The 26,487-nt window shown below is 42.8% G+C and overlaps 1 protein-coding gene across 1 annotated transcript in view; it reads left to right on the top strand.

The window, feature by feature from the left end:
- The window catches only part of grik3 (glutamate ionotropic receptor kainate type subunit 3), a 561,495-nt gene that overhangs the window by 170,767 nt on the left and 364,241 nt on the right, over positions 1-26,487 (top strand). The window contains exons 2-4 of the mRNA XM_068011169.1: positions 13,353-13,520; positions 15,718-15,975; positions 25,019-25,200. Coding sequence (XP_067867270.1) covers positions 13,353-13,520; positions 15,718-15,975; positions 25,019-25,200 — 608 coding nt within the window. The remainder of the gene's footprint in view (positions 1-13,352; positions 13,521-15,717; positions 15,976-25,018; positions 25,201-26,487) is intronic.

Below are 26,487 nucleotides of genomic sequence, written 5' to 3'. Positions count from 1 at the left end.
ATCAAACACAGTGAGCACAGATCAGTGAACAGACTAATACAATCAAACCCAGATCAATCAAACACTACAGGGCATGCAAATTTTCTGCAAGAGAGATGTCATGCTGATAGTCTGACATGTTGCTGCCACTGCACGACTTTTCTGGAGGTGGCTTCTCGGGAGGACAGCCACACAACGTAGAGGCGGGCAGGCAATTAGGGTGATTGAGCAGACACTTGAGAGGTTGTTTGATATAGCTTTGCAATTTTGTCATTGGCGCTTGCGCCCCACGCTTTGTCAGTACCTCGTCTAAGCAGGTGAAGCAGCTGCACAGTGGGTAGGCCTTGATTAAAGCGACAAATATTAAATTCTCTGTATAAAAGGGGAAACCAGCAAACAGGAGCTCATGCATAGCCACTGACTTGCCATGGTGTAAGCAGGGCCCCAGGATTGGGAGTGCTGAATGAGAGGATGGGTCTTGTAGTAGGGCTCATTCTGGGTCACTGCTCCTCCAGTATTGACCCTGTGGAAGAGAGAGCAAATCAGTTATTCTACCTGCCATCTCTCTGTAGCTGCTTATCATTAACTGGGATCTACTGGCAACAATGCACATATGAGGAAACTACTCCAAGGCGCTTGCATGAACAAAGCAAGAAGCTTTCACCCACTCTCTGCTAGACACCCAGCTTGCCCTTGGCAATGTTCTGCCCAGTGGCCACTCTGCCAATGTCAAGGGCTTCCTCCATCAGGGTCAAAACTGCTAGGTGGGCCACTCCATCCTGAAATGACCCCTCTCACAGGCATTTTGTGCTTGTTTTTAGTGCGTTAAGAGTGTTAATACTGTGATACTTCCCATCACAACATCATGAGGCACATTCACATGTAATGATCATGGCAATTTATTGTCTATAGGTTTAACTCCACCTTGTCCAAATGCTAAAGTGCTGTGAGCCTCGGCTGAGGAGTTGACATGGGCGCATATATCATGTCTTCCTAGGCGATACCTGCCTTGTGCTCCTGCTGCTCAGAGGTGGGCTCAGCATGTATTTACTTTGTGGCTGCCAGCTGGGCATTGCATCTTACTCAACTTGCCAGACCTCAGAAGGTCATTGAAGCACATCTTGCACTTAACACATGTCCTGTGGCTGCTGACCTCTCTTGCAGTCTCCAGCCGTGCCTGCTTAGACTGGCTGGTAGGCCTCCTCCTGCGGCTCTCAGGAAATGAAGAATTCCTGTAGGTTCTCACCATCTCTATCAGAAGCTCCAGGGAGGTATCACTATATTGTGGAGCCGCCCTTACACCACTGCCTCCCAAGTTGCTGCTCTCCACAATTGCACACTCTGCAATGATACAGTCTGTCTGCAGCTACATTGATGGCTGACAGGAGCTGTTTAAATGGGGCCTGCCAAGTCTAGCTCTGCCTCCTGAACGCACCTGCCATCCCTAATAGAATGGCGATCATGCAGGCAAACCACTAATTGGTCGCTTACTGCAAATGCTGACCAGTATCTCGCAATGACCTTGAGTGGGGTTGGGACCCAGAAATGGTTCCGATGTCGTGTTCACAACGCTGCCAGTAAAATCCAGCCATATGTTTCTACTTCAGACATGGTTCCTAAATTTTTTCACTTCTCCTGAACTTTATAGCAAATGTCCAAGTAGAGACTGTCTTTTTATTTTTCAATGTACAAGACCCTTGAGTAAGTGTCATTGTTTAAATTCTCGTCAATACTAAGACTACGGTAGTAGCTTAATCTCCCTGAATGAAGAATTTGCTCCATCTTAACTGCAGCCATGACAAAATAAAATGCCCTGAGCAGCATTACCCATTGTTGTCATGGCACATCTTGATGAATGCACACATGCAGATAAAGGGGGAAAGGGATAAAATGTTTTGAGCTGAAAGGTTTTAAATGATTTTCACAGCTAATGGCAGCAATGATTGCTGTCTGAACATTTCAAAGAAAAAAAATGTAAAGACTGTATATGAAAATCAGAGCAAGAGGCAATGATAATGAATGTGTCTTCATCTATTGAATGTCGTTCCCAAGAGATTAATTAGTGTACTTTGTAACTTTAAAGAGAAGTGATGAAACACTTAGGCCTATATCTTGATTATAGTCTCAAATAAACTACCAGGATGTTGCTGATAATGCATAATATATATTTCTTGTTACACTGAAAATTAATTTAAAAAGTGTGTAATATTTGTGTATCTATTGACTGAAATATCAACAAGAATAAATAAATCAAGATATTAACATTCCAATTATCAATACAGTTACTGCTTACAACAATTTAGTAAACTGTAGTCCATTTACTTCTACATTTTCATGTTTTAAAATGAATTTCTTGGGTCATTGACCTATATTTTGGTGTTAAAGAACTCATTGGTCCTGATTTTGAAGGGCAGGGGATGAGTTGACTATAGTTCACATGAGCCCCAAAGCTGGCAGTAAACCCAGTGAGTCCAGAGATATGGAGGCCCAGTCAATCATAATGGAATTTTCCCAGACTCCTGCTCAAACCCAGCTACATCCATCACTTGGTCAGAGGGCAGGAGTGGGAAAGCGGTGGCAGGAGGCCACAGCCAAAAATCCACAGGAATGGTCCCTGGCAGACAGTTGCCAGGTGTGGGGGGGATGATGGGTTGGGGCCGATGTTTCATGGTCATTATTGTTGGGGGGGGGTGGAGGGGAACCCAGGATAAGGAAGGTCCAAGGCTTCTTTGTGAGGCCCAGAAAGGTGCTCCTCTCCTCCTGACTCACAAGGAAACACCAAATAAAATTATAAAACTCATTTTTCTGGCCCAGGATCTGGCTGCAACAAGTTAGACCTGATGGGGAAGTCATCACTGCTGCCCACTCAGGCCTTGGATGAATATTGCAATTGAGTCCTGAACGGATCATTGATACCCAATCTGCATATTTAAAGAAGGACCCCGGTTCCTACCTGCAGGTTAAGATCAAGACACAACACGAAGGCAGTGGGATCATTTTAACTGCACCCTCTCCCCCACCGCCGCCCACCCCCACCCCCCCACCCCCCCACGACTGGTTTCCAGAAGAAGTTCTTGCAAAGACACACATTACGGGGATCCACAGGAAAAGATAAACAAACCAAGTCTGTTAAGGCCATTAGTTAAGGTAGTTCTGATTCACTGCTATGCTTGTGGTGGCATATCCTAATTAGAAAACTAGGAATCTTAGAGCAATCTGGCGAGATTGCTTGCTGGGCGGTGAAGTTAATGATGTACATCAGCAATCTTGCCATTGCAGGAAATCTAGGCAATTTTCCATAAGGTATCGCAGAGAAATTTTAAAAAGTGTAAATTTGTATCATTTTGGGTTTCCTCTCAATGTTGATATAATTTGCATCATATAGTAGTCTTTGTTTTGTTACTTCATTAATCTTCAACTGAATTACCCTTCTTCCCACCCCACCTCACACCAGCCCACACCCCTCCCCCCACAAGACTGTCCCGAAAGACCCAACATATTTGCAAATCCCTCCTACCTTGAAACTAGCCCTGCCAAATAGTACTTAGCAAAAGAAAGGCCTTTCATGACCTCAGGATACCCCAAAGTGTTTTACAGACAATGAAGTACTTTTACAATGGAAACTTACAATGAAGTCATTGTTGTAATGTAGTTGAGGCTGGTCACATATGTATTATCTGCTAAGTATATTCGATTTTTATAAACAGCATTTTTGATTAATTAATGTAACAGGCGCATCTACAATTTTTAATGATAGGAAAAAAAACTTCACTCTATTGGCTGAAACATAAACTTATGTAATACCTTTTTGAATTTGCAGTTTTTGATTTAGTTTTATGCTCTGCAAACTGTTGGCTATAAGGGCCGAGAATAGAATATCTTACCAGTGTTAGCAAGTATAGCATGGCCCATTGTAGCATTAACAACTTCCATCTACCCGCTTAACCTCAATGTCAAAATCTGAAAAAAACAGCATTCTTAATAGAATATCTTTGCATTTGCAGATCAATGCAAGCTTTTAAGATTTCAACGAGTTTGCCCTCAATCCATATATATTTAAGCTCTCTTCCCGATCGTGACACAGATGCACTATTATTACATAACAGGTCATCACCAGTATTTATAAGGATCAGTACTAGTACTGGAAAGCAAATAACAATCCTCGTCATACCACCACCAACACAAAGCAATGAGCTTCTGAGCCTCATAAGAAATATTGTAATGTCAACAATCCTACATTAATTTACTGAAGTACTCCATATCACTGCTTCTTGATTTTATGGTTATTAGCTAATGTACAGATCCATTTATTTTCAGATATTGTTTAAAATGACATTAGCTGGTTATATAATAAAAGCAAAATACTGCGGATGCTGGAAATCTGAAATAAAAACAAGAAATGCTGGAACCACTCAGCAGGTCTGGCAGCATCTGTGAAAAGAGAAGCAGAGTTAACGTTTCAGGTCAGTGACCCTTCTTCGGAACTGACAAATATTAGAAAAGTCACAGGTTATAAGCAAGTGAGGTGGGGGTGGGGCAAGAGATAACAAAGGAGGTCTAGATTGGACCAGGCCACATAGCTGACCAAAAGGTCACGGAGCAAAGGCAAACAATATGTTAATGGTGTGTTGAAAGACAAAGCATTAGTACAGATTAAGTTAGCTGGTTATATGTTCAGTCAGTAAGGGCACTCTTACAAAAGCAAAATATAATATTGGCTAGATACTGCCTGCGCCATTGAGCGACTCTCAATTGGCCATGCGGCTTATTACTGCCTCAATTTCTGCTATTGTCCCTGCTGCCCAAGGTTTCTCCATTTCTCCTGCTTCCTATGTTTCTCTGCTGCATCAGTCACTCTGGATCACACAGTTTCTCTGCTCTCTTTATAGACTCTGGCCTTCTCTCAGTTTTCTTGCAGATCCTGGACTCTCTGAACTCTGTGCAGACTTCAGTCCTCTCCAAGGTTTCACATTCATTTCAAACTTCTTCAAAGATCCTGGTCTCGTCCGACCTTTGTTCCAGACAGAGTATCCCTGTCCTTCGTCATTATCCCCAGAATGATCACTCACATGGTTATCTATCCTCAATAATTCATACCCTAAGGACTTTGCTTCTATGCCTATCTCTACCACTTGTCCATGTAAATTAAGGTTTCTTGCTTTTTGATCCACATGCCCAAATTGGCTTGTGTGACGCAGACGCAGGGCTACAGTGTTATAGCTATATCTCTGACCCAGACTTGCTTCCGGGAATTGAGGCTTATGATTTTGACCCTTGACTGCAAGGAGCATGAGGATTTCTTTGCCTCAAAGTCAAAGCATCTGTGCAGTTGCCGATATCCACCACCGGCCCGTCACCACCCCTCAGTCCTTCACTGAGCCAAGCCCTGATGTCTACTCACTTGACAGTGTCTTTTCCATGTCACCCCCATTATCTCCAAACTTATCACTTCCATGAAATCTGCCACAAGATCCTTGATCTCGTCCCCATCCAATCCCAACCATTCAACTATCTTGCTGGATCATATTGTAAATGGCTGGCTTTGTGCAGGCTCCTCCTATCTCCTTTTCAAAATCACAATCATCACCACCTCTCCAAAAAGTCTACCTTTGGCTAGTCCAACTTCTGAAACTACCACTACATCTCTAATATTCCTTTTCTCTCTAAGGTAGTTCAGAAGCATGTTGCCACCTCCCTGTTCTGTGCTCAACACTCCTACAACTCCCTGGTAGTCCTGCATTCCTGACATTGCATACAATCAGCAGCTATGAGCTGTGCCACATTTATTTAGCTTAGGTCCCTTACACTTCAGGAGAGAAGAGAAGCTTATTTCCCAAACCAAGGATGAATTCAGCACAAATCCTGGAGGTGAAAGGCTGTGTTCTCTCCCAGCACATTATCCAGTCTCATGAAAGATCAAACATACACAAAAATATTACCTTATTAACAATTGAGCACAGCAAAAGAGGATTGCTGCTCCCCTACTTGAAGGGACACCAAGAAACACATACACTCTACCTCCCTCTTGACCTCCAATAAGATTACAACTTTGAAATCATGCCCTGATAACATCATTCATGAGGTAGTTTTATTCAGTTTTAGGTCCTGTTTCATCCTATAGAAGCTCGAAAAAAACTCCATTAGGTTCGCAGAATTTGTAACAAGGATTAGCTTTTAACTTTTTAGCTGAAAAGCAGCAATCACAGCTCTGCTGCATTCATTAACAGAATTACTGTAATCCAAATCAGATACGGTCAGCTCAAAAATTCGCTCAGATCCTAACATTACAATCTATAAAAAGTGCTTAAGATAATGAAAAGCTCATTCACGCGTTACCTTCATCTTCAGAATAAAAAATTAGTTTGTTACAACACCCACCCAACATTTCACCATAGCATCTGAGATAAACATTGATTCTCAACCAGTAAGGCAACACTTTGCATCTATTTCTTTCTACCCCATGGGTTTGCAAACTTTTCCGCATGGGAGTTCTCTTGCAAATGTTGAAACACCTAGTGATCTCTGCCCGACTTTCTGAAAGACAATGGGTTAGAATTTACTGGGCAAATGGCAAAGCAAATTGAGCTGAGAGGCAAATGTGTGGTTCAATAGTTGCTGCATGAGTTGTGCTGCCCCACTGTTAGCTTTGTGAAAACACGTCATAGAAAATTATTGAAATCCAATGACCTCAGGCACCCTGGAATTCCTTCGAGGGCCACATAGGATTCCCACATGGATCCTAGCTTTAAAATCTTTGCATTATCATTAGCCTAATTAATTCCCTCTCTTCCTGCCCAAGATCTTTGTTTTGTGGTGGTTCTCATTAATGAGCTTTATTGTTCTGACAGGACTGGCCTGAAAGTAAGGTTCTAAAACAACTGGAAATCAGAGTGGCTTTGGGACCATAGTCAGTGAGCCATTCCTACTGAAAGCTAATCCACCACCCCCTCAAATTGCTTTAGAATATAAAAAAAGGTTTGGCTGCAAATAATGGGAAAAGTAAATATTTAATATGAAAATTAATTGTTCATGCAGTAAAAACAAAATATAGCAAGTATATGTGGTATCATACTTATTTTCAGTTTTACATTCCCTAGGCAAAGCATCAGCAATCACTGCTGAGGATTTGTATTCACCTGGCTGCTCTGTTTGGTCTCCTTAATATTTAATCTTTACGGTTTCATTGCAATCTCATAGAGATTGTGCTCACTCAGTCAGTGGCGCTAATTGTGACCACCTTCATTCCAGACCTCTCCAAGCTGTTTGAAAGTGAGAAGCTTTGTACACACTGATCACCAGACTCAAGCAATTAGTGTTTAAATGCATCTTGGGGATGGGAGGAGAGGCTGCTGGGGGCGGAGGATGGCTGACCCTGAGAAGTCCCTGCATTCAAATTTCCAAGCGATTACAATGCATGAGTGTTGCCTTAATTTCTCCCAGAAGGCAGGAACATTACCTGATTGTTTTAGTTTAATTTTATTATTTATATTTAATTACAGTTTGGATCAATAAATGTTCATATACATAATTACTACATGCTGCTGCATCTATTAAGCATAATTTTCATATCTACAAATTTCTGAAAAATCATATTGAATTGCACCATTTCTGCACTTCAACTCCATTGGTCTTTGACTATATCTGTCCTCATGTCTCTTATCCGAGATCCCAGTATTTTCCTTGAATTTAAATAGCTATTAATAGAGCACCAGAGATGTGCATTTTACCAAATCTGTTCTTTCTGGACATAATTCATACAGAACTTGTCATCGTAACTTCTTAGATAACACATCCATTATTAAATCAAAACAACCAATAACAAATATTTCAAGCAGAGCATAAAATGACCTTATTTGGCACATTGGCCTATGATGGAATGGGTTGGGTTGATTTCAAGAAAATGCTCTCTGTGAAGGGAACAAGCTTAGTAAGCTGAATGGCCTTTTATGTTCCATCTTTTCTTACCTTCTTAGCTCTTTGAATTTACAAGCTCAATAATCAGATATTTCACTGTCACATCTCAGGCCGAAAGAATCAGTCTTGAAGTCACAGCTTTAACTTTAACAAAGACTTAACAAGCTTTAATAAAGACTTCTGTTCACTGCTGCAGCATATGCCTATCTGACCTTACAACAGCCCCCAGGTCAGGTGTTTTCCACAAAACACAAAGCTACTTTCAGTTTCTCTTCCAAGTACCATATAGTCTCTAATACTCAAGCCCACACATACAATCATGAGTTACGACCAGGTCTAGGGGTCCCTTTTAGCCTTCACCTGGTCTTATTGTAACAGGGTTTAATTTTAAACGCACTGTGTTTTGAGCTCCCCTTTGGTGAATCCTTGTTCACCTCTTTCCAATTATAAGACAAAGAAATTAGCACAAACAGACATTCTTAGGTTTAAACAAGAAGAGTGAAATTTATTAAAAACTTAAACTCTAATTCGGTTAATGCCTATGCACACGCACCCATGCTAGCATGCGTACGCAATGCGCACATGCAAATAGAGACAGAAAAGAGCAGAAGAAAAAAATAAAGTAGAGAGGTTTGAGGCAATATCAGAAGAGTTTCTTGTTACTGTGCTTCGAGGTCACTGTCGTCCTTTTGTAGGTAGTCTTGCTTTTCGTTGGGGCCCGGTATTCTTCTTAAACCTTGTTCACTATAGGAGACTTTCCTTTCTTGGTTCATATGTCTTCAATGGGTCTTCAGTTTGTGAGAAAGAGATGAGCAGACAGGAGAGAGATGTTCTCAGTTCAGGAGCAAAGAGCTTTCTGAGTTTTAAAACTCTGTGGCAAGTTCAAAGTCAAAAAACACCAACCGCCAGTTAATTTTAGAGATACAGCACTGAAACAGGCCCTTCAGCCCACCGAGTCTGTGCCGCCCATCAACCACCCATTTATACTAACCCTATACTAATTCCATATACCACATCCCTACCTGTTCCTATATTTCCATACCACCTACCTATACTAGGGGCAATTTATAATGGCCAATTTACCTATCAACCTGCAAGTCTTTGGCATGTGGGAGGAAACCGGAGCACCCGGAGGAAGCCCACGCAGACACAGGGAGAACTTGCAAACTCCACACAGGCAGTACCCAGAATTGAACCTGGGTTGCTGGAGCTGTGAGGCTGCGGTGCTAACCACTGCGCCACTGTGCCGCCCATTCATGTGACTAATCATGTGACTAAACTGGTCTGACCAGGTCTTCTGTTTATTGGAGAATCAGGGACTGGTTCCTTTGTTCCAACACAGTCTGCTAGTAGGCGAGGGGCCTGGCAATTCCTTGTGATCGGCCCTCTTTTCTTCCCAGCAGCAATTTTAAGTTTTATTGCTCATACTGCGAAATAATGTGTGCCTCATTCTTGGCAGGTGGGGGCCTGCGTGACACAAGACATTCACTTTACAGTGTTTGCCTATATTACAATAGTAGTTGTACATCAAAAGGCGCTTTGGAATGTTCTGGAGATGTGAAGAACAGAATTTAAATGCTCTCCATCCCTTTCTTTCTCTTCCTTTCTTTCATCTGCCTATCTATGCCTATTGGGCTTTGGTTCTCCCTCTTCCTCCACACATGTACCAATTCCAAGCTGATTGCGAGGGTTTTTAAAAATTCTTTCATGGGGATGTGGGCTTCGCTGGCTAGGCCAGCATTTATTGCCCATCCCTAATTGCCATTGAGAAGGTGGTGGTGAGCTGCCTTCTTGAACCGCTGCAGACCATGTGGGGTAGGTACACCCACAGTGCTATTAGGAAGGGAGTTCCAGGATTTTGACCCAGCAACAGTGAAGGAACGGTGATATAGTTCCAAGACAGGATGGTGTGAGGCTTGGAGGGGAACTTACAGGTAGTGGTGTTCCCATGCATTTGCTGCCCTTGCCCTTCTCGGTGATAGAGGGCATGGGTTTGGAGGTGTTGTCTAAGGAGCCTTGGTGCATTGCTGTAGTGCATTTTGTAGATGGTACACACTGCTGCATTGTGCGTCGCTGGTGGAGGGAGTGAATGTAGGTGGATGAGGTGCCAATCAAGCGGGCTGCTTTGTCCTGGATAGTGTCAAGCTTCTTGAGTGTTGTTGGAGCTGCACCCATCCAGGCAAGATGTATTCCATCACACTTCTGACTTGTGCTTTGTAGATGGTGGACAGGCTTTGGGGAGTCAGGAGGTGAGTTACTCACCGCAGGATTCCTAGCCTCTGACCTGCTCTTGCAGCCACGGTATTTGTATGGCTACTCCAGTTCAGTTTCTAGTCAATGGTAATCCCCAGGATTTGATAGTGGGGGATTCAGTAATCGTAATGCCATTGAATGTCAAAGGGAAATGGTTAGATTCTCTCTTGTTGGAGATGGTCATTGCCTGGCACTTGTGTGGCACAAATGTCACTTGCCACTTATCAGACCAAGCCTGGATATTGTCCAGGTCTTGCTGCATTTCTACACAGACTGTTTCAGTATCTGAGGAGTCACGAATGGTGCTGAACATTGTGCAATCATCAGCGAACATCCCCGCTTCTGACCTTATGATTGAAGGAAGGTCATTGATGAAGCAGAAGAAGATGGTTGGGCCTAGGTGTATGGAATTAGATTGCTTCCAAAATGCCTGACCCTGCAAAAGCAGCCTGCTACAACGCAACTTTCCCCAATTTTTCTTCCCTCCTATTGGAAAGAGTGCGTTGACCTTTTTTCACTGTTCCATCCTCACACAGCAAACCCAGGTACAACAACTCACTTAGTGAGGAACAGTAGACATAAACCTACCAGTTAGCTTTAAGCTGCATTGGCACATGTGAGCTATCTCTTTCTGAGATCAGTGAAATGGCTTAATTTCTGAATACAGGGACAAATCCAATTTAAAAAAAATGCTTTGTTCTCCTGGGAGACTTTTCTGCCTATTGTATTATTCATTCTGTTCATCAGTGCATTTTGTACTGTTTTCTATTGCTCCACTCTTAATGAGAAATTGCTTGTTATGATGAGTTAAGATACTTTTAATTGGTGACAGCAGCTTGATTAATTACCATACAAGACAAAATTAAAAATACCACTTATAAGCAGAAAATTTCGTGGCTTTAATAAAAGTATGGTCAGTTTGTATAAAGGCTATTCACATTTAATGTAACCCCTTCACTGTCATGTTGATAATGAAGCCAATTCCCAACATTACTTTCTAAATATTTTGGAGAAAACTTTCATAAAGTTTATTTCTTAAATTGCTAAAACTGTTCTTGGTCTCAACACATTGTCATCCACTTCTCCTTTGTGTTGGTGTCATATACATCATGGTTCAATATACATCAAAAGAACATTAAAAGAAAAGGAGCAGGACTAGGCCATTCGGTGCACCCCTCTGACTCACCTCAGTTAAATCTGGATGTGGGCTGGTTGTAAGCGGGTTATGGTGGGGATTTCCCATTTTGTAGCTTTTAACCCTGCCACCCGTCTGTTCCAGCATCACCTCCACCCCAGCCCTGATGGGTTAACATTCTCCCACTATAATTTTGAACAACTAATGGTTTAATCTAACCAAGTACATTATGCTTTCAAAGACAAAACCAGAAAAGATCTGTAGAGAGATAAGACTATTGATTCAGGTCTCATATTTGTAATCATTGAAGTCAGCGATGTCAGTGTTAGGAATGGAACACATTTTAGGAACATTAGGAACAGCAGTAGGCCATTCAGCCTCTTGAACCTGCTCCGCTATTAAATTAGATCATGGCTGATCTGTATCTTAACTCCATCTACCTGCATTGGTCCTGTAACCCTTAATACCCTTGCATAACAAAAATAGGCATCAAAGTCTCAGCATCAAGCATGCCCAGCCACTTTAGGTATAGCACTGGTGAATGCAAAATAAAACTCCCTCTGCCCCAGCCCCAAATGATTAGATTAGATTAGAGATACAGCACTGAAACAGGCCCTTCGGCCCACCGAGTCTGTGCCGAACATCAACCACCCATTTATACTAATCCTACACTAATCCCATATTCCTACCAAACATCCCCACCTGTCCCTATATTTCCCTACCACCTACCTATACTAGTGACAATTTATAATGGCCAATTTACCTATCAACCTGCAAGTCTTTTGGCTTGTGGGAGGAAACCAGAGCACCCGGAGAAAACCCATGCAGACACAGGGAGAACTTGCAAACTCCACACAGGCAGTACCCGGAATCGAACCCGGGTCCCTGGAACTGTGAGGCTGCGGTGCTAACCACTGCACCACTATGCCGCCCTAGGTGCTTGAATGCCAGCCTCTGGAGAATACCCTTAACAGGGTGGGGGGGGGGGGGGGGGGGGCGGGATTTTATGTTCTCCTCTGCGACAACTCTGGCCTTCTGCACAGCTGCCAATTGAGGCCCTTAAGTGGGAAATTAATGCCCAATTAAGGGTGTCTTCCCACCCCTGCCGGTATCAGCCCAGCTGTGGGTGGGCCTGTTGCCGCAGTGGGAGCATGGCAAGAAAACCCATGTGGGTTGCTTCCTAGCTCAGGGCTGGAATGGGAGGGGGGAGGGGTTCCTTCGTTAAAAGGCACTTCGTGCCTGATCGAGGGATCCGGCATCGGGAAGGAGCAGCCCGCTGAGAGCCACCTCCCTACACCCCCCTCCTCCACGAGCCCACAGCACAAAACCGCTCCCATCCTGACTCACCTGTGGCCTGGAATCCTTGCCTCTGGTGGGTCCATTACCGGCAGCATCCACCACCTCAGTGAAAGAGCTGCTGGCCAATCAGAGGCCAGCAGCTCTCAGCAGGCGGGATGTCCATCGCTGGGGTCCTTAATCCTGGGGAAGGCTTTCCACTGTCTACCTCAGTGCCCAATTGGCACATAATAGGGCGGGCCATCCCCACAGGAGGCAACAGGGGGGCTCTCGCCAGCACTTCAGTCGGTGGCTGAGACCCCCGTAGCCCAGATAAAATCCTGCGCAGTGTGACTGTTTCTCATACCTGCCATCCTTGTGATTTCGAGTAACTGAAATTGCAGTGCCAAATGGGACTGCCCCATACTAAATTGCCTTCGGACTCTACATCAGTCAGAAAGAAAAAGAGATCTCTATTCCCCTCCTGTCTCAGGCAGGGATGCATTTGATCCCAGCTCTCAGTGAAGTGAACTGACAGTGTGAAGATTCATGGCAGAACCTGTGATCAATATTTGCCAGCATAAAAATGGTGGGAGCATTACCTTTGTACACTATCAATAGCAAAAGAACAGGTTTACAAATTCACTCAAAATAATAGCCAGGGAAAATCCTCCCACTGCGTATACGATGTTTCCAGTGTTTAATGATCAGAGAAAATCTACTCTCTCCTACCTGCAACCAATTCCATGAGAGGCACACAGACTGTGTTGAATGATGGTTTGTTTTTCTGGCACAGGAGGGATCTTTGAATTAGTGGAAGGTGGCACGGTGGGAGCAGAAGAGCTGGCCTTCAAATTTGCTGTCAATAACATCAACAGGAACAGGACGCTGCTTCCCAACACCACCCTGACATACGACATTCAAAGAATAAACATCTATGATAGTTTTGAGGCATCCAGAAAAGGTAAGTCCCTGATCTAAAGGGTGTTTCTTGCTGTGCTGTGTACTGTTGTATTCACCTTTGCATGCGTGTCAGCAGGAAATGTAGGGGAGAATTACAGTAGATCCTGCCATCAAATGAAGTTTTCACAAAGAGTGACCTTTGGAACAGGATCAGCAAGAGGGCCCCTGATGACTTTTTTTGCTTCCTTAACTTGGATGACACTGGTGAAAGCTTTTCATTTCAACTGCACTGTTACCTAGCTTATAATATGTGCTGGCAACAACTACCCATGACTGCTGGTTAAAAGCTCAGTTAATCCTTCAACATGATTGTCATTATGCACCAATGACATGCAATAGTTACCATTCCCATTCACAGCCACAGGCAACATTGAAAATGATCCAAAACTAGCTGGAGCACATGGGAACCCCAATGCATGGTGACACAGAGTGACAAGATGTAGGTTTAACTCCATGCCCTTTTGAATTCAATATCTCTGTGCCAAGAAAAGACCAGGGGCAGGACATTTAGGCCTTGCTGGGGCGGGCACGGAGACAGGTGGGCACTAACATTAGCTCTGCCAGCCACTGTGCTGGTTCCCCCTCCCACCCTTGGGCCATTTTCCCAGAGGCGGGATGGAAGGATGGCAAGTAGCCAACTGACCCTGTTAATGTCCACTTAAGGCCAATTGTTGGAGGCCAACTGGGATTTTCCAGTCAGTCTCCAGGTCCCCGCAGGCAGCAGGGGATAGTGCTGCCACCTGGAGGTAGCCTCCCAGCAGCAGGCCAGTGGAGCCAGCACTCCATGCAGGCTTATGGGGCCCCACCCCCCCCCCCCCCCACCCCACATGCCTGAGTTCAGCTACAGCCACAGGACGCCCTGTGCAGGCATCTCCCCCACAGTGGTGGCACAGCTACTGGATTTTTTTTAATTTGAAAAAGATGGAGAGATGGCACTTCCATCTTGGGGCACCCTCTCCCTCACTTACCTGCAATGACATGCTGCTGCAGCTTCAAAGCTGGAGGACCTCCTACTGGCCCTCCAGCTTCAAGAGCCTGCCTGCCATCCTTTCTTGTACAGCAAGCCTGCACAATGGCCAGTAATTGGCCAATTCCAGTAAAATCACAGGTGAGTGACTGTTTCCCACACAGTGAGGGCTTCTGATTCCCGTTTGAGCCTGATGGCAGTGATCTGAAGCCCTCAGTGAAAATCCTGCCCCACGTCTCCTCTTTAAAAAAGGAAGAGGGAAATCATCCTTGAACTGCTCTCATGTGCCTCACTGTAGTCAATTGAGAGCCATATTAACAGGGACATGTAACTTTTAGAAACCAGAGGGGAATAAAATGGCGAAACTATGACTAAGTTAATACCACCCAGCTGAAAAAGCAAACCTCAGTTTGAGTTTGTGATCAAAGTTAAAGTTTTGTGGGAATGCATGTATCAAACTTTGCCACCTTCCAGCTCCATACTGTTATCACAGGAATCTTATTAAGAGGAAGAAAACATTTAATTCGAGGTAAGTCTAGCCATTAGTTGTATTGGTTGTAATGTTAAATCTAATGAGGCTGAGGATTCCCATATGCAACTTAAATAGAGTTCCCCCAAAAAAGCAACAAAAGAAATGTTTAGTTACAGCACCACAACACGGAATCAAATTTTTCCACCCTGAACTAACACTTTTGCAGCTGGGTTAATAAACAATTTGAAATCTGAGTTTAGCAAGTTTTCACTTCAGCCTGAATGATATTCAGGTATGATCAGTATCTGGCTCCAGGTCTACTTGCTACTCAGGTTAATCTGTGAATGAGACAATGTTAGGGTGATAGTAGTTGACAAATTCACTAGAAATCCAAACCAGAATCGATCATCACAATCCATTTACAAAGCCTGTTGAAGTCAAGACCAGGCTCAGCTTGCCAACATGCACTGTCTAGCTGCATTCATGAAGAATATTTGTCTGGGGGATGGGTCAACAGCTTCAAGAGAAAGTGGAAGAAAATTGATTGTAATTATTTTAATATAAATAAGCAAGCTGCACATTAACTCATCTTTCCTCATATGTATTACCTCCTCCAAGCTAATTCCCTCGATGCTGAAGTCAACAAAAGTAGATCTTAATGAGAATTCCTTGTAACTGATGTTGTAAAAGATCCATTGGGGTGTCATTCTCTCAACACATACCTGTCACTGTTGATGATTCTGATTCTTTTTCATTCAGCCTGTGATCAGCTCTCATTAGGAGTGGTTGCAATATTTGGGCCTTCTCACAGCTCCTCGTCTAATGCTGTTCAATCTATTTGCAACGCACTGGAAGTCCCTCACATCCAAATCCGATGGAAACACCATCCCATGGACAACAGGGACTCTTTCTATACCAACTTTTATCCTGACTATTCTTCTCTCAGCCATGCTATTCTGGACCTTGTGCAGTTTCTGAAATGGAGGACAGCAACTGTGGTTTATGACGATAGCACTGGTAAGGCAAGAGCTGTAATTATGAGTAAATGGAGGGGTGTGTGTGTGTATGAGATGGGGTGGGGTTAAATTGTAGAATACAATCATAAAATAATGCACCACAGAAGGTAGTCATTTGGCCCATCATCCTTGTACCAGCTCATTGAAAGAGCAATCCAATTAGTCTCACTCCCCTGCTCTTACCTGCTATTGGAAACAATTTATCCTTATTCATCCTATCAACATCTGTCATGATTTTGAACATCTCTATCAAATCTCCCCTAACCTTTCTGCTCTAGGAGGAAAAAACCCAGTTTCTCTAATCTCTGCATGTAAGTAAAGTCTTTCATTCCTGGTACCATTCTAGTAAATCTCTTCTTCACTGTCTCTAAGGCCTTGACATCATTCCTAAAGTGTGGTGCCCAGAACTGTGCACAATACTCCAGCTTGTGGCCTAACTAGTGTTTTAGAAAGTTTTATCATAACGTTCTTGCTTCTGTACTCTATATCTCTGTTTATAAAGCCAAAATCCAATATCCTTGTTTAAACAGCCTTCTCAACCTGGCCTGCCACTTTCAAAGACTTGTGTATCTATATCCCCTCCCCAGTCTCTCTTTGAAGTTGTACCACTTAGTTTATGTGGCTCTCCTCATTCTTCCTACTAAAATGAATCACTTCACACTTCTCTGCATTAAATTGCATCTGCCATGTGTCTGCCCGTTTCGCTAGTGTGTCTATTCTCTCCTGAATTCTGTTATTATCCTTCCCACATTTCTGAGTTTCGTGTCATGTGCAAACATTGAAATTACACCCTGTACACCCAAGTCCAGGTTATTAATATATATCGAAAAGAGCAGTGGTCCCAACACCGATTCCTGGGGAGGCCACTGTACAGTTCCCTTCAGTATGAAAAAGAACTGCTCGCCATGACTCCCTGCTTTCTGTCTCTTAGTCAATTATGTATCCACGCAACCACTGCCCATTTACTTCCATGGGCATCAATTATGCTCACAGGTCTATTATGGTGTATTTTATCAAGTGCCTTAATGAATCTATATACATCACCCACACTAGGTATGTCCTGTACACAAAAAGCCAACCCAGCCAATTACCACCCCATCTGTCTACTCTCAATCGTCAGTAAAGTGATGGAAGGTGTCGTCAACAGTGCTATCAAGCAGCACTTGCTTAGCAATAACCTGCTCAGTGATGCTCAGTTTGGGTTCCATCAGGGCCACTCAGCTCCTGACCTCATTACAGCCTTGATTCAAACATGGACAAAAGAGGTGAACTTCAGAGGTGAAGTGAGAGTGACTGCCCTTGACAAGGCAGCATTTGACCGAATATGGCATCAAGGAATCCTGGCAAAACTGGAGTCAATGGAAATCAGGGGAAAACTCTCTGCTAGTTGGAGTCGTATCTAGCACAAAGGAAGGTGATTGTGGTTGTGCTGTTGGAGGTCAATCATCTCAGCTCCAGGACATCACCGCAGGTATTCCTCAGGGTAGTGTCCTCGGCCCAACCATCTTCAGCTGCTTCATCAATGACCTTCCTTAAGGTCAAAAGTGGGGATGTTCGCTGATGATTGCACAATGTTCAGCACCATTTGCGACTCCTCAGATACGGAAGCAGTCGGTGTAGACATGCAGCTAGACCTGGACAATATCCAGGCTTGGGCTGATAAGTGGCAAATAACATTTGCGCCACATAAATGCCAGGCAATGACCATCTCCAACAAGAGAGAATCTAACCATTTCCCCTTGACATTACAATCGTTGAACCCCCCACTATAAACATCCTAGGAATTACCACTGACTAGAAACTGAACTGGAATAGCCATATAAATACCATGGCTACAAGAGCAGGCCAGAGGCTAGGAGTCTCGCAGTGAGTAACTCACCTCCTGACTCCCCAATGTCCATCATCCACAAGGCACAAGTCAGGAGTGTGATGAAATACTCTCCACTTGCCTGGATGGGTGCAGCTCAAACAACACTCAAGAAGCTCAACACCATCCAAGACAAAGAAGCCCACTTGATTGGCACCCCATCTACAAACATTCACTCCCTCCACCACCGACGCACAGTGGCAGCAGTCTGTACCTACAAGATGCACTGCAGCAACGCACCAAGGCTCCTTAGACAGAACCTTCCAAACCCGCGACCTCTATCCCCAAGAAGGACAAGGGCAGCAAATGCATGGGAACACCACCACTTGCAAATTCCCCTCCAAGCCACACACCATCCTGACTTGGAACTATATCGCCATTCCTTCACTGTCACTGGGTCAAAATTCTGGAACTCCCTTCTTAACAGCACTGTGGGTGTACCTACCCCACATGGACTGCAGCAGTTCAAGAAGGCAGCTCACCACCACCTCCTCAATAGCAATTAGGGATGGACAATAAATGCTGGTCTAGCCAGCGATGCCCACATCCCATGAATGAATTTTTAAAAACTACTCTCATCAACCCTCTCCATTTCTTCATCAAAGAACTTAATCAAGTTAGTCAAATACAATTTGTCTTTAAGAAATCTATGCTGGCTTTCATTTAGTAACCCATATTTTTCTAAGTACCAATTAATTTTGTTCCAAATTATTGTCTCTAAAAGTTTTTCCACCACTGACGTTAGGCTGCCTGGTCTGTATTTGCTGGCTTTATCCGTCTCTCCTTTTTCGAACAGTGGTGTAACATTTGCAAGCCTTTAGTCCTCTGACACCAGTCTCAAATGTAGGGAGGATTGGAAGATTGTGGCCAGTGACTCTGCAATTTCCTTACTTGCCAGATCAATCTAAAATGCATTCCATCCAACGTAGATGACTTTTCTACTTTGAGTGCTGCCAACCTTTTAAGTACCTTCTCTTTATTTATTTTATCTTATCCAATTTCTCTAATTACTCTTCCTTTATTTTACATTTTTAGTGAAGACAGATGCAAAGTACTCACTGCATACTTCAACCAGGACCTCTACCTTCACAAGATGATTTCCTTTTTTGCTCCTGAATTGGTCCCTTACTTTGACTACATGTTTACTATTTATATGTTTATAAAAGACTTTTGGGTTCCCTTTTATGTTAGCCAGTGATCTATTCTCATACAATCTCCTTGCCCCTCTTATTTTGTTTTTCAGTTTTCCTCTACTTTTTGTATTCAGTTAGTTATCTACTGTATTATGAACCTGACATTTACCATAAGCTTTCTTTATTTGTTTCATTTTAATCTCTGTATGTTTAGTCATCTAGGGAGTTTTAGTTTTCAATGCCCTTCCTTCCTTGTGGGAATATTTCCAGTCTGTATCTGAACTATCTCCACTTTGAAGGCTTGCTATTGCTTGTTTACTGTTTTACCTGCCAGTCTTTGATTCCAATCCATCTGTGCAGATCCCTTTCCACCTCACTGAAGTTATCCAACCTCCAGCCGAGTATTTACACATTTGATTTTTCCTTGTTCTTTTCCCTAACTAATATAAACCTACTGATATGGTGATCACTGTTTCCCAACTTCTCCCCCCACTATTACATGCTTCACTTGCCCCACTTCACTCCCCAGAACTAGATCCAGCATTCATTCCTTCCTCGTTGAGCTGGAAACATTACTGATCAGAAAAGTTCTCTTCTACAAATTTCAGGAATTCCTCCCCTTCTCTTCCCCCATCATCACTACTCTAAAGATTTTGCATCTTTTTGTAAGTTGCCTGCAATTTTGCTCCTCTGTCTTGTTCCCACTATCTGGTGGTCTATAGCATACACCCAACAGCATCATCGCTTCTCTTTTGTCCCTGAATTCCAGTCAAATAGATTCTATCTTTGAATCCTCAAGTACATCATCCCTTTCCACTGCTATAACAGTATCATTTATCAAGACTAACATACCCCCTCTTTTCTTTCCTTTCCTATCTTTCCTAAACACATTGTAGTCAGGAATATTAAGTGTCCATTTCTCCCATTATTTGTGCCAGGTTTCCATTATTGCCACTATATCATAATCCCACGTGATTACTTGTCACTGTAACTCTCCAGCCTTATTTACCATGCTCCATGCATTTAATTACATGCACTTCAGAGTTCCTGCATCCACAATATTTTGCTCTTACTTCAAATTTATCTTAGTGTACCCACCATTCCCCCCACCCTCCATCTAATCCCTCCTTTCCCTGAACTGCTTCTTGTCTTAATGTAGCTCGGCTGTCCCAGTCCTCTGTGCACCCTATATCTCGTCTCTAATGCTTCATCCTGGTGCTCCTCCCGCTGCCAAATTAGCTTAAACCCTCCCTCACAGCATAAGTTAACTTCCCCATGAAGATATTGGCTCCATCCATACTGAGGTGCAATTATCTTGCACAGGGCCCTCCTTCCCCAAACTGGTCCCAGTACCCCAGGAATCTGAAGCCCTTCCCACCGCACCATTTCTCCAGTCATACATTCTGTTATCTTAGTGCTCCTATACTCAGTAGCACAGGGCACTGGAAGTAATCCAGAGATTATCATCTTTGAGGTCCTATTTTTCCCTCTAGCTCCTGAAACACTGTAGGACTTCAAACCTTTTCCAACCAATGCTACTGATTCTAACATGGACCCCAACTTCTGGTTGTTCCCCTACCCCTGCAAAATGTTCTGCATCCATTTAGTGGTGTCCTTTACACTGGCACCAGACAGGCAACGTATCATGCAAGACTGACATCAGCGGTTTCAGAACTGCCTTCTATCCCCTGACTATCAAATCCATTATGACAACTGCACAGATGTGCATTGGTGAGAGCTCATTATCTAGACAGCCATTCGAGTACAGTGCTGGGAGATTGTAGATTATCACAGGTGCTATTTGTTATTTGAGAAGTTAACCTAAGGTCCCATCTGCCAGTTTACTGTTAAAGATCCAATGATCTTATTTAAGGAACAACAAGGGATTTTCCTGATATCATGGCCAACATTCTTACCTCAGCCAACACAAAACAGAACAGCTTATCTGATCAGGTATCTCGTTGCCATTTATCGATATTGCAGGCACAGAATAGCTGCTGCATTTGTATATATGACAGTCACTGTGCAGGGACATGGGAACTGTGGATAAATCAGGCCTTCCCTCAATAAGCATTTGGATGGCCAAAGCTACTTTACTCAACTTCCACCAAAGTCCTTTGCCCCAACTCCTATGCCATTTTATCATTGAGACAATTTGCTTCCATCTCTGTAACATCAGCCACATCTGGCCTTACTTCACCCATGACCAGTTAAACTCTTCCCCATGATTTTGTTATTTTCCAGAGTCTACTTCTCCAATCCTCTCCTTTCTGGCCTCCCAGGCTTCTCACCATGCCAAGTCCAATTCACCCCAAACTTTGCTGCCCACATCCTAGTTCCAGAGTGCTACTCATTGACTGCCACTCAATTCCCATCCCTGATACATTGGATTCAAAATTCTCATCCTGATTTACAAATTCCCCCATGGGCTTAACACCAATTTATCTCTAAAACCTACTTCATCCTTAAATCCTTGCGCAGGATATTTGGTCCTGTCATCTGGCCTCCTATGTATCCCTCCTTTGGAATAAGGAAGCCTTGCTGCAATTGTACAGGGCTTTGGTGAAACCACACCTGGAGAACTGTGTGCAATTTTGGTCTCCATATTTAAGGAAGGATATACTTGCATTGAAGATAGGATGAGAGTGTTGTCCTTTAATGAGAGGCTGAGTACATTGGGTCTATACTCTCTGGAGTTTAGAAGAATGAGAAGTGATCTCATTGAAACATACAAGATTCTGAAGGGGCTTGACAGAGTTGACACTGAGAGGTTGCTTTCCCTGGTTGGGGAATCTCGAACATGGGGCACAGTCTCAGAATAAGGGGCCAATCATTGAGGACTGGGATGAGGAAATAGCTCTTCACTAAAATGGTTGTGAATCTTTGGAATTCAGTACCCCAGAGAGTTGGGGAATGCTCCATCTTTCAGTACATAAGGCTAAGATAGACAGATTTTTGATCTCTCAGGGAATCTGGGAACATGGGAAGCAGGCAGGAAAGTGGAGTTGAAACAGAAGATCAGCCATGATAATATTGAATGGCGGAGGAGGCTCGAGGGATCATATGGTCTACTCCTGCTCCTATTTCTCACATTCTTATGTTCTCTCCACTTCCCCACCCCTCTTCCCATACCATTGGTGGTAGAACCTTCAGCTATCTGTGCCCTGCTTTCTGGAACTCCCTATTTGTAAAGTTTGTCACCTTACTTCAGAGACTCCTCAAAAATCTATCTCTTAATATGCTTTTGGTCATTCCTCCTAACTCTTACACTATCACTTGCCATCTGTTTGACTTCAATGTAGATCCATTGCTATATTAAAGAAGCTGCAAAAATGCAAATCATTGTATGGCTATAGCAAGCTCTGTAAGAGTAGGTAGAAATGCCAGAGAAGTGACAATGGCAATGTATCCATTTGAATGGGCTCCTCTAAATTGTCTTTTCCCTCTGTTCTTAGCCGGTTTAGCCAAGACCTTTGTCCCCATCACAGGCACTCTCTCAACATACATCATTCCCAGGCATGAGACAGCAGCTGAACTTCCTCTTATTTCCCAGCCAACATCACTCTTAAGTTGATCAATGGTACATATGAACATAAAAAAGTGGGCAAGAAGAAAACCATCCAGCCTATCAAACCGGCGCCACACAGTCATGATGTGTGAAGCATCAGAATTATCCCCTTACCCACCAGCAGCCATGTAATCTCCTGGTGTGGCAAAAAAAAACCCAGATAATGCCCCAAGGCCAATTAGGAAAAAAAAACTGGAAAATTCCTCTTCAACACCCTTGGAAGCTTTGCTCCTCTACTGATCGTACTGTGCACCATCGAAGTGGGAGTCCACCAAATACCACATATGACTCCCAATGTACTGAGCCTTACTGTACTCATTTAAAGTTTTTTTTTATCTTGGGGAAAGCTTTCTGACAATTCTTATTTTGAGTAAATAAGTGTCATAATCAGAATGTGGAACATCCGAGGCCATAACTGGTCTAATTGTTCATCCACTGGTATAGGTGCAAAGTTAATTTTGAATTTTTGAAACTCTGAGATATTTGTTTACATAGTACATGCATTCCGGATCTGCCTGGCATTCTGGCACATCATGGATGTGGTAATTGAACCACCGTACCCACCCTGCAGCATTACGTAGTATGGAGATGCATTGGTTATGTCCATGGCAAAGGCAACAGAACATAAAACTTTATAAGAACAGGCAAAACAGAAAAGATTGAATTCCTGCAAGTTACTAAGTACACAACCTATTTCTTGACCTTGGTCATTGTGTTTGAAGAGTGTCAGAATTCATTTTGCAGAGCTCCCTCCTCCCACTTCAATGCCAGTGAGTGCATTTCATATTTAATGAGATTTTTGTATTAGCACAGAACATACAATCTTACCCTAAATTAGAGCAAAAATAAACATACTTGAGAATTTGAAGAGTGCATTTATGAAATTTTTCTAAAGCTTTAATCCTTAAAGAAACTGTTAAGCTAAACAAATGTTCAGATGACTGTGTGATCTTGCTGTAAGAGTTAGTGTTTTACTAAAAATAAAATATTCCTCATGTAACTGGCTTTATGCACTCCCCTCTTCCTTTCTCTTTGTCTTGGACTTACAGCACAGAAGGAGGCCATTCAGCCCATTAAGTCCATTCCAGCTCACTGCAGAACAATCCAGTCAGTCCCATTCCCCCGCTTTATCCCCATAGCCCTGCAAATTTATTTCTCTCAAGAGCCTATCCTTTACTTTTGAAATCATTGATCATGTTCACTTCCACCACCCTTATGGGCAGTGAGTTCCAGGTCATTACTACTTGCTATGTAAAAAAGTTCTTCCTGACATCTCCACAGCATCTCTTGCCCATGACCTTAAATCTGTGTCCCTTGATTCTTGTGTGATCAGCAAACGGGAACAGCTTTTCCTTGCCTACCTTATCTAAACCTGTCATAATTTTTTACACCTCCATCAAATCTCCCCTCAATCTCCTTTGTTCCAAGGAGAACAACCCCAGTTTCTCCATTCTAACTTTGTTGTGAAAATCCCTCATCCCTGGAAATATTCTGGTAAATCTCCTCTGTGACCTCTCAAGGACCCTCATATCCTTCTTGAAGTGTGGTGACTAGAATTGGATGCACTACTCTTGTTGTGGTCTAACTGGAGCTTTATAAAGGCTCAGCATAACTTCCCCGCTTTTATACTCAATACCTTTACTTATAAAGCCCAAGATCTCATATGCTTTGCTAATTACTCACTCAATATGTCTAACCACCTTCAAAGATCTAGGCACATGAATCCCTCCAGATCCCTCTGTCCCTGCACACTCTTTAGAACTGTGCCAATGAGTCTATATTGCTTCTCGCTATATTGTGGGACATCCCGTTCCTGCATCCAGATACAGGACAGAGCTGCTCTGGAACAGCTATAAGATACCAAAAGTGTGGTTTTATGTCTGGAATGGGCATTCCTCAAATGTTTGAAGAATCATTCTGATGGTAGCTGCCCAGACACATGGCCCTTGTGGGTTGGTGTTGGCCACCACATGCACAGCAGCCAGGCTGAGAGTTGGAAATTTCCATGTGAAAGTATGAAATGTATCTGTTACACAACTTCATGGAACATCATGCAGAGTCTGCCAGTGCATTGTACTATTGCACAGCCTGGTACAGCAGTGTCAAGCAAAGAAGTGATTTGTACACTGGATCTATGTGCAATTTCCAAAACTGTCAGAGTTTTCATTCAAAGCCACACAAAAAAAGACCTTTGGCTTTTGTAAATACTGGGGAAATTGGAAATAAAATAAAATACAACAGCATTAAATAACTGGTTCTTGTTAAATTAATGTAATGTGAAATAAGTGAATTTTGTAATCTTGCTTTTATCACTGGGTTATGGTTTGAAATTCACATGATTCATTTGACCCCCATATTGTCAGAAAAGGATGAGATAAGTTTGAAGGGGCAGATGGGGAGGGCAGTGCAAATTGTATACTTAGTTTGACAGGACATACTGCACATCAGACATAGCTTTTCTGCTTTATTATTGAAGGACTCATACGTCTGCAGGAGCTGATAACAGCTCCCTCCAGGTACAATATCCGGCTAAAGATTCGTCAACTTCCCATCGACTCGACTGATGCTCGGCCTCTCTTAAAGGAGATGAAGCGAGGCAGGGAGTTTCGCATTATATTTGATTGTAGCTATACAATGGCTGCTCAGATCCTGAAACAAGTGAGTTCCATTCATTGTCACTGCAGCTTTGTGCCGTTGTTCATTTTGGCTGACTGGCAGGGTACATTACATTGAATACTAAAGACCTATGTCAACAAAGCCAGCAGTAGATTCACATTTTTGATATGTTTAAAACTTTGTTTGCATCGTGTTGGTCTTTCACAATGGTGTTTACTTTTTCTGTTCTTAGTCAGATTCTGTGTGTTCAAAACCTTTTCAAACTAATTCTTTCTGGTGTTTGAGAGAAAACTGCATGTTTTCCACTCTTGGCACCTAGTTTACTAGATGAAGCTACAGAATGTAGCATTCACCGCAATGCACTGCTATTAAGGTCAATGAATGAAACAACGGGATGGATTATCATAGTGCTGTCTGAGTGTAAAATAATTGGAAAGGAAATTCGGGCAGTCTCTCATGGGCAGCCAATCTGCAACACCAGTTTAATGGCAGCAGTAAGTTACAAAATCTAACAACTTTTTATTACATAATTTTAGTTTCTGATGATTTAAAATGGAATTAAACTCCAGCACTGAAATAATAATTTTATTACAATACTGTTGTACTCCCGCCACCCATCCCCTGCATTTGTTTGATGCTGTGAGTAGATGTCAGCAGTTTATTATTTCTATGGACAAGGCGGAGCCATGTTCAGAATTAGGATTATTATTCAAAGTTCTGCAATTGCTTTTCCTGCCAATATTTGTCAGAACACAGGGATAGAGTTTCTATCCAGGCACAAATTGCACCCAGATTTGTGCTAGTTTTGAGAAGCATTTTTTTCTCTTGAATTTCTGCTCAAATCATTTGCATGCCACCGAATGTAAAATCTGTCATGAATTAGCACAATTGGGCAGTGTTTTAAAATGCAAATTTTGTAACAAAAATTTTTGCTTTAAAAATATATTTTGAGCATAGTAACTTGGTGCAGTTTCATTAATACAGTTGTAATTTGGTTTATCACAAAGAGTAAGCATTTTAATCAGAGTGTCTGGGCCACTACCTGTGAGTAATCCAATTTTAAATAATTGAAAATGACTTTTAAAAAAATACAGAACCATTTACTATTTAAATTGGTACACAGGAGCAGTGTCTTATTCAAAAGCATTTAAATGGTGCCTATGATTGCCTTTTGCACCTAACAATTAGCTTAATTTTTGGAGCCTCCACGAAGGCACAATTAATGAAAACTCCCAATGGTGATTAATTCAAGTGGGGGTGTGGCCAGTTTTGTAGGTGGGGCCAGCTTCTAGCACAATGTTATTTAAACTAGTGCAAAATGTCTCAGAA

This window comes from Heterodontus francisci, chromosome 31, assembly GCF_036365525.1.
Source record: "Heterodontus francisci isolate sHetFra1 chromosome 31, sHetFra1.hap1, whole genome shotgun sequence".
Classification (NCBI taxonomy): domain Eukaryota; kingdom Metazoa; phylum Chordata; class Chondrichthyes; order Heterodontiformes; family Heterodontidae; genus Heterodontus; species Heterodontus francisci.
This window is presented reverse-complemented; position numbering and strand designations above follow the sequence as displayed.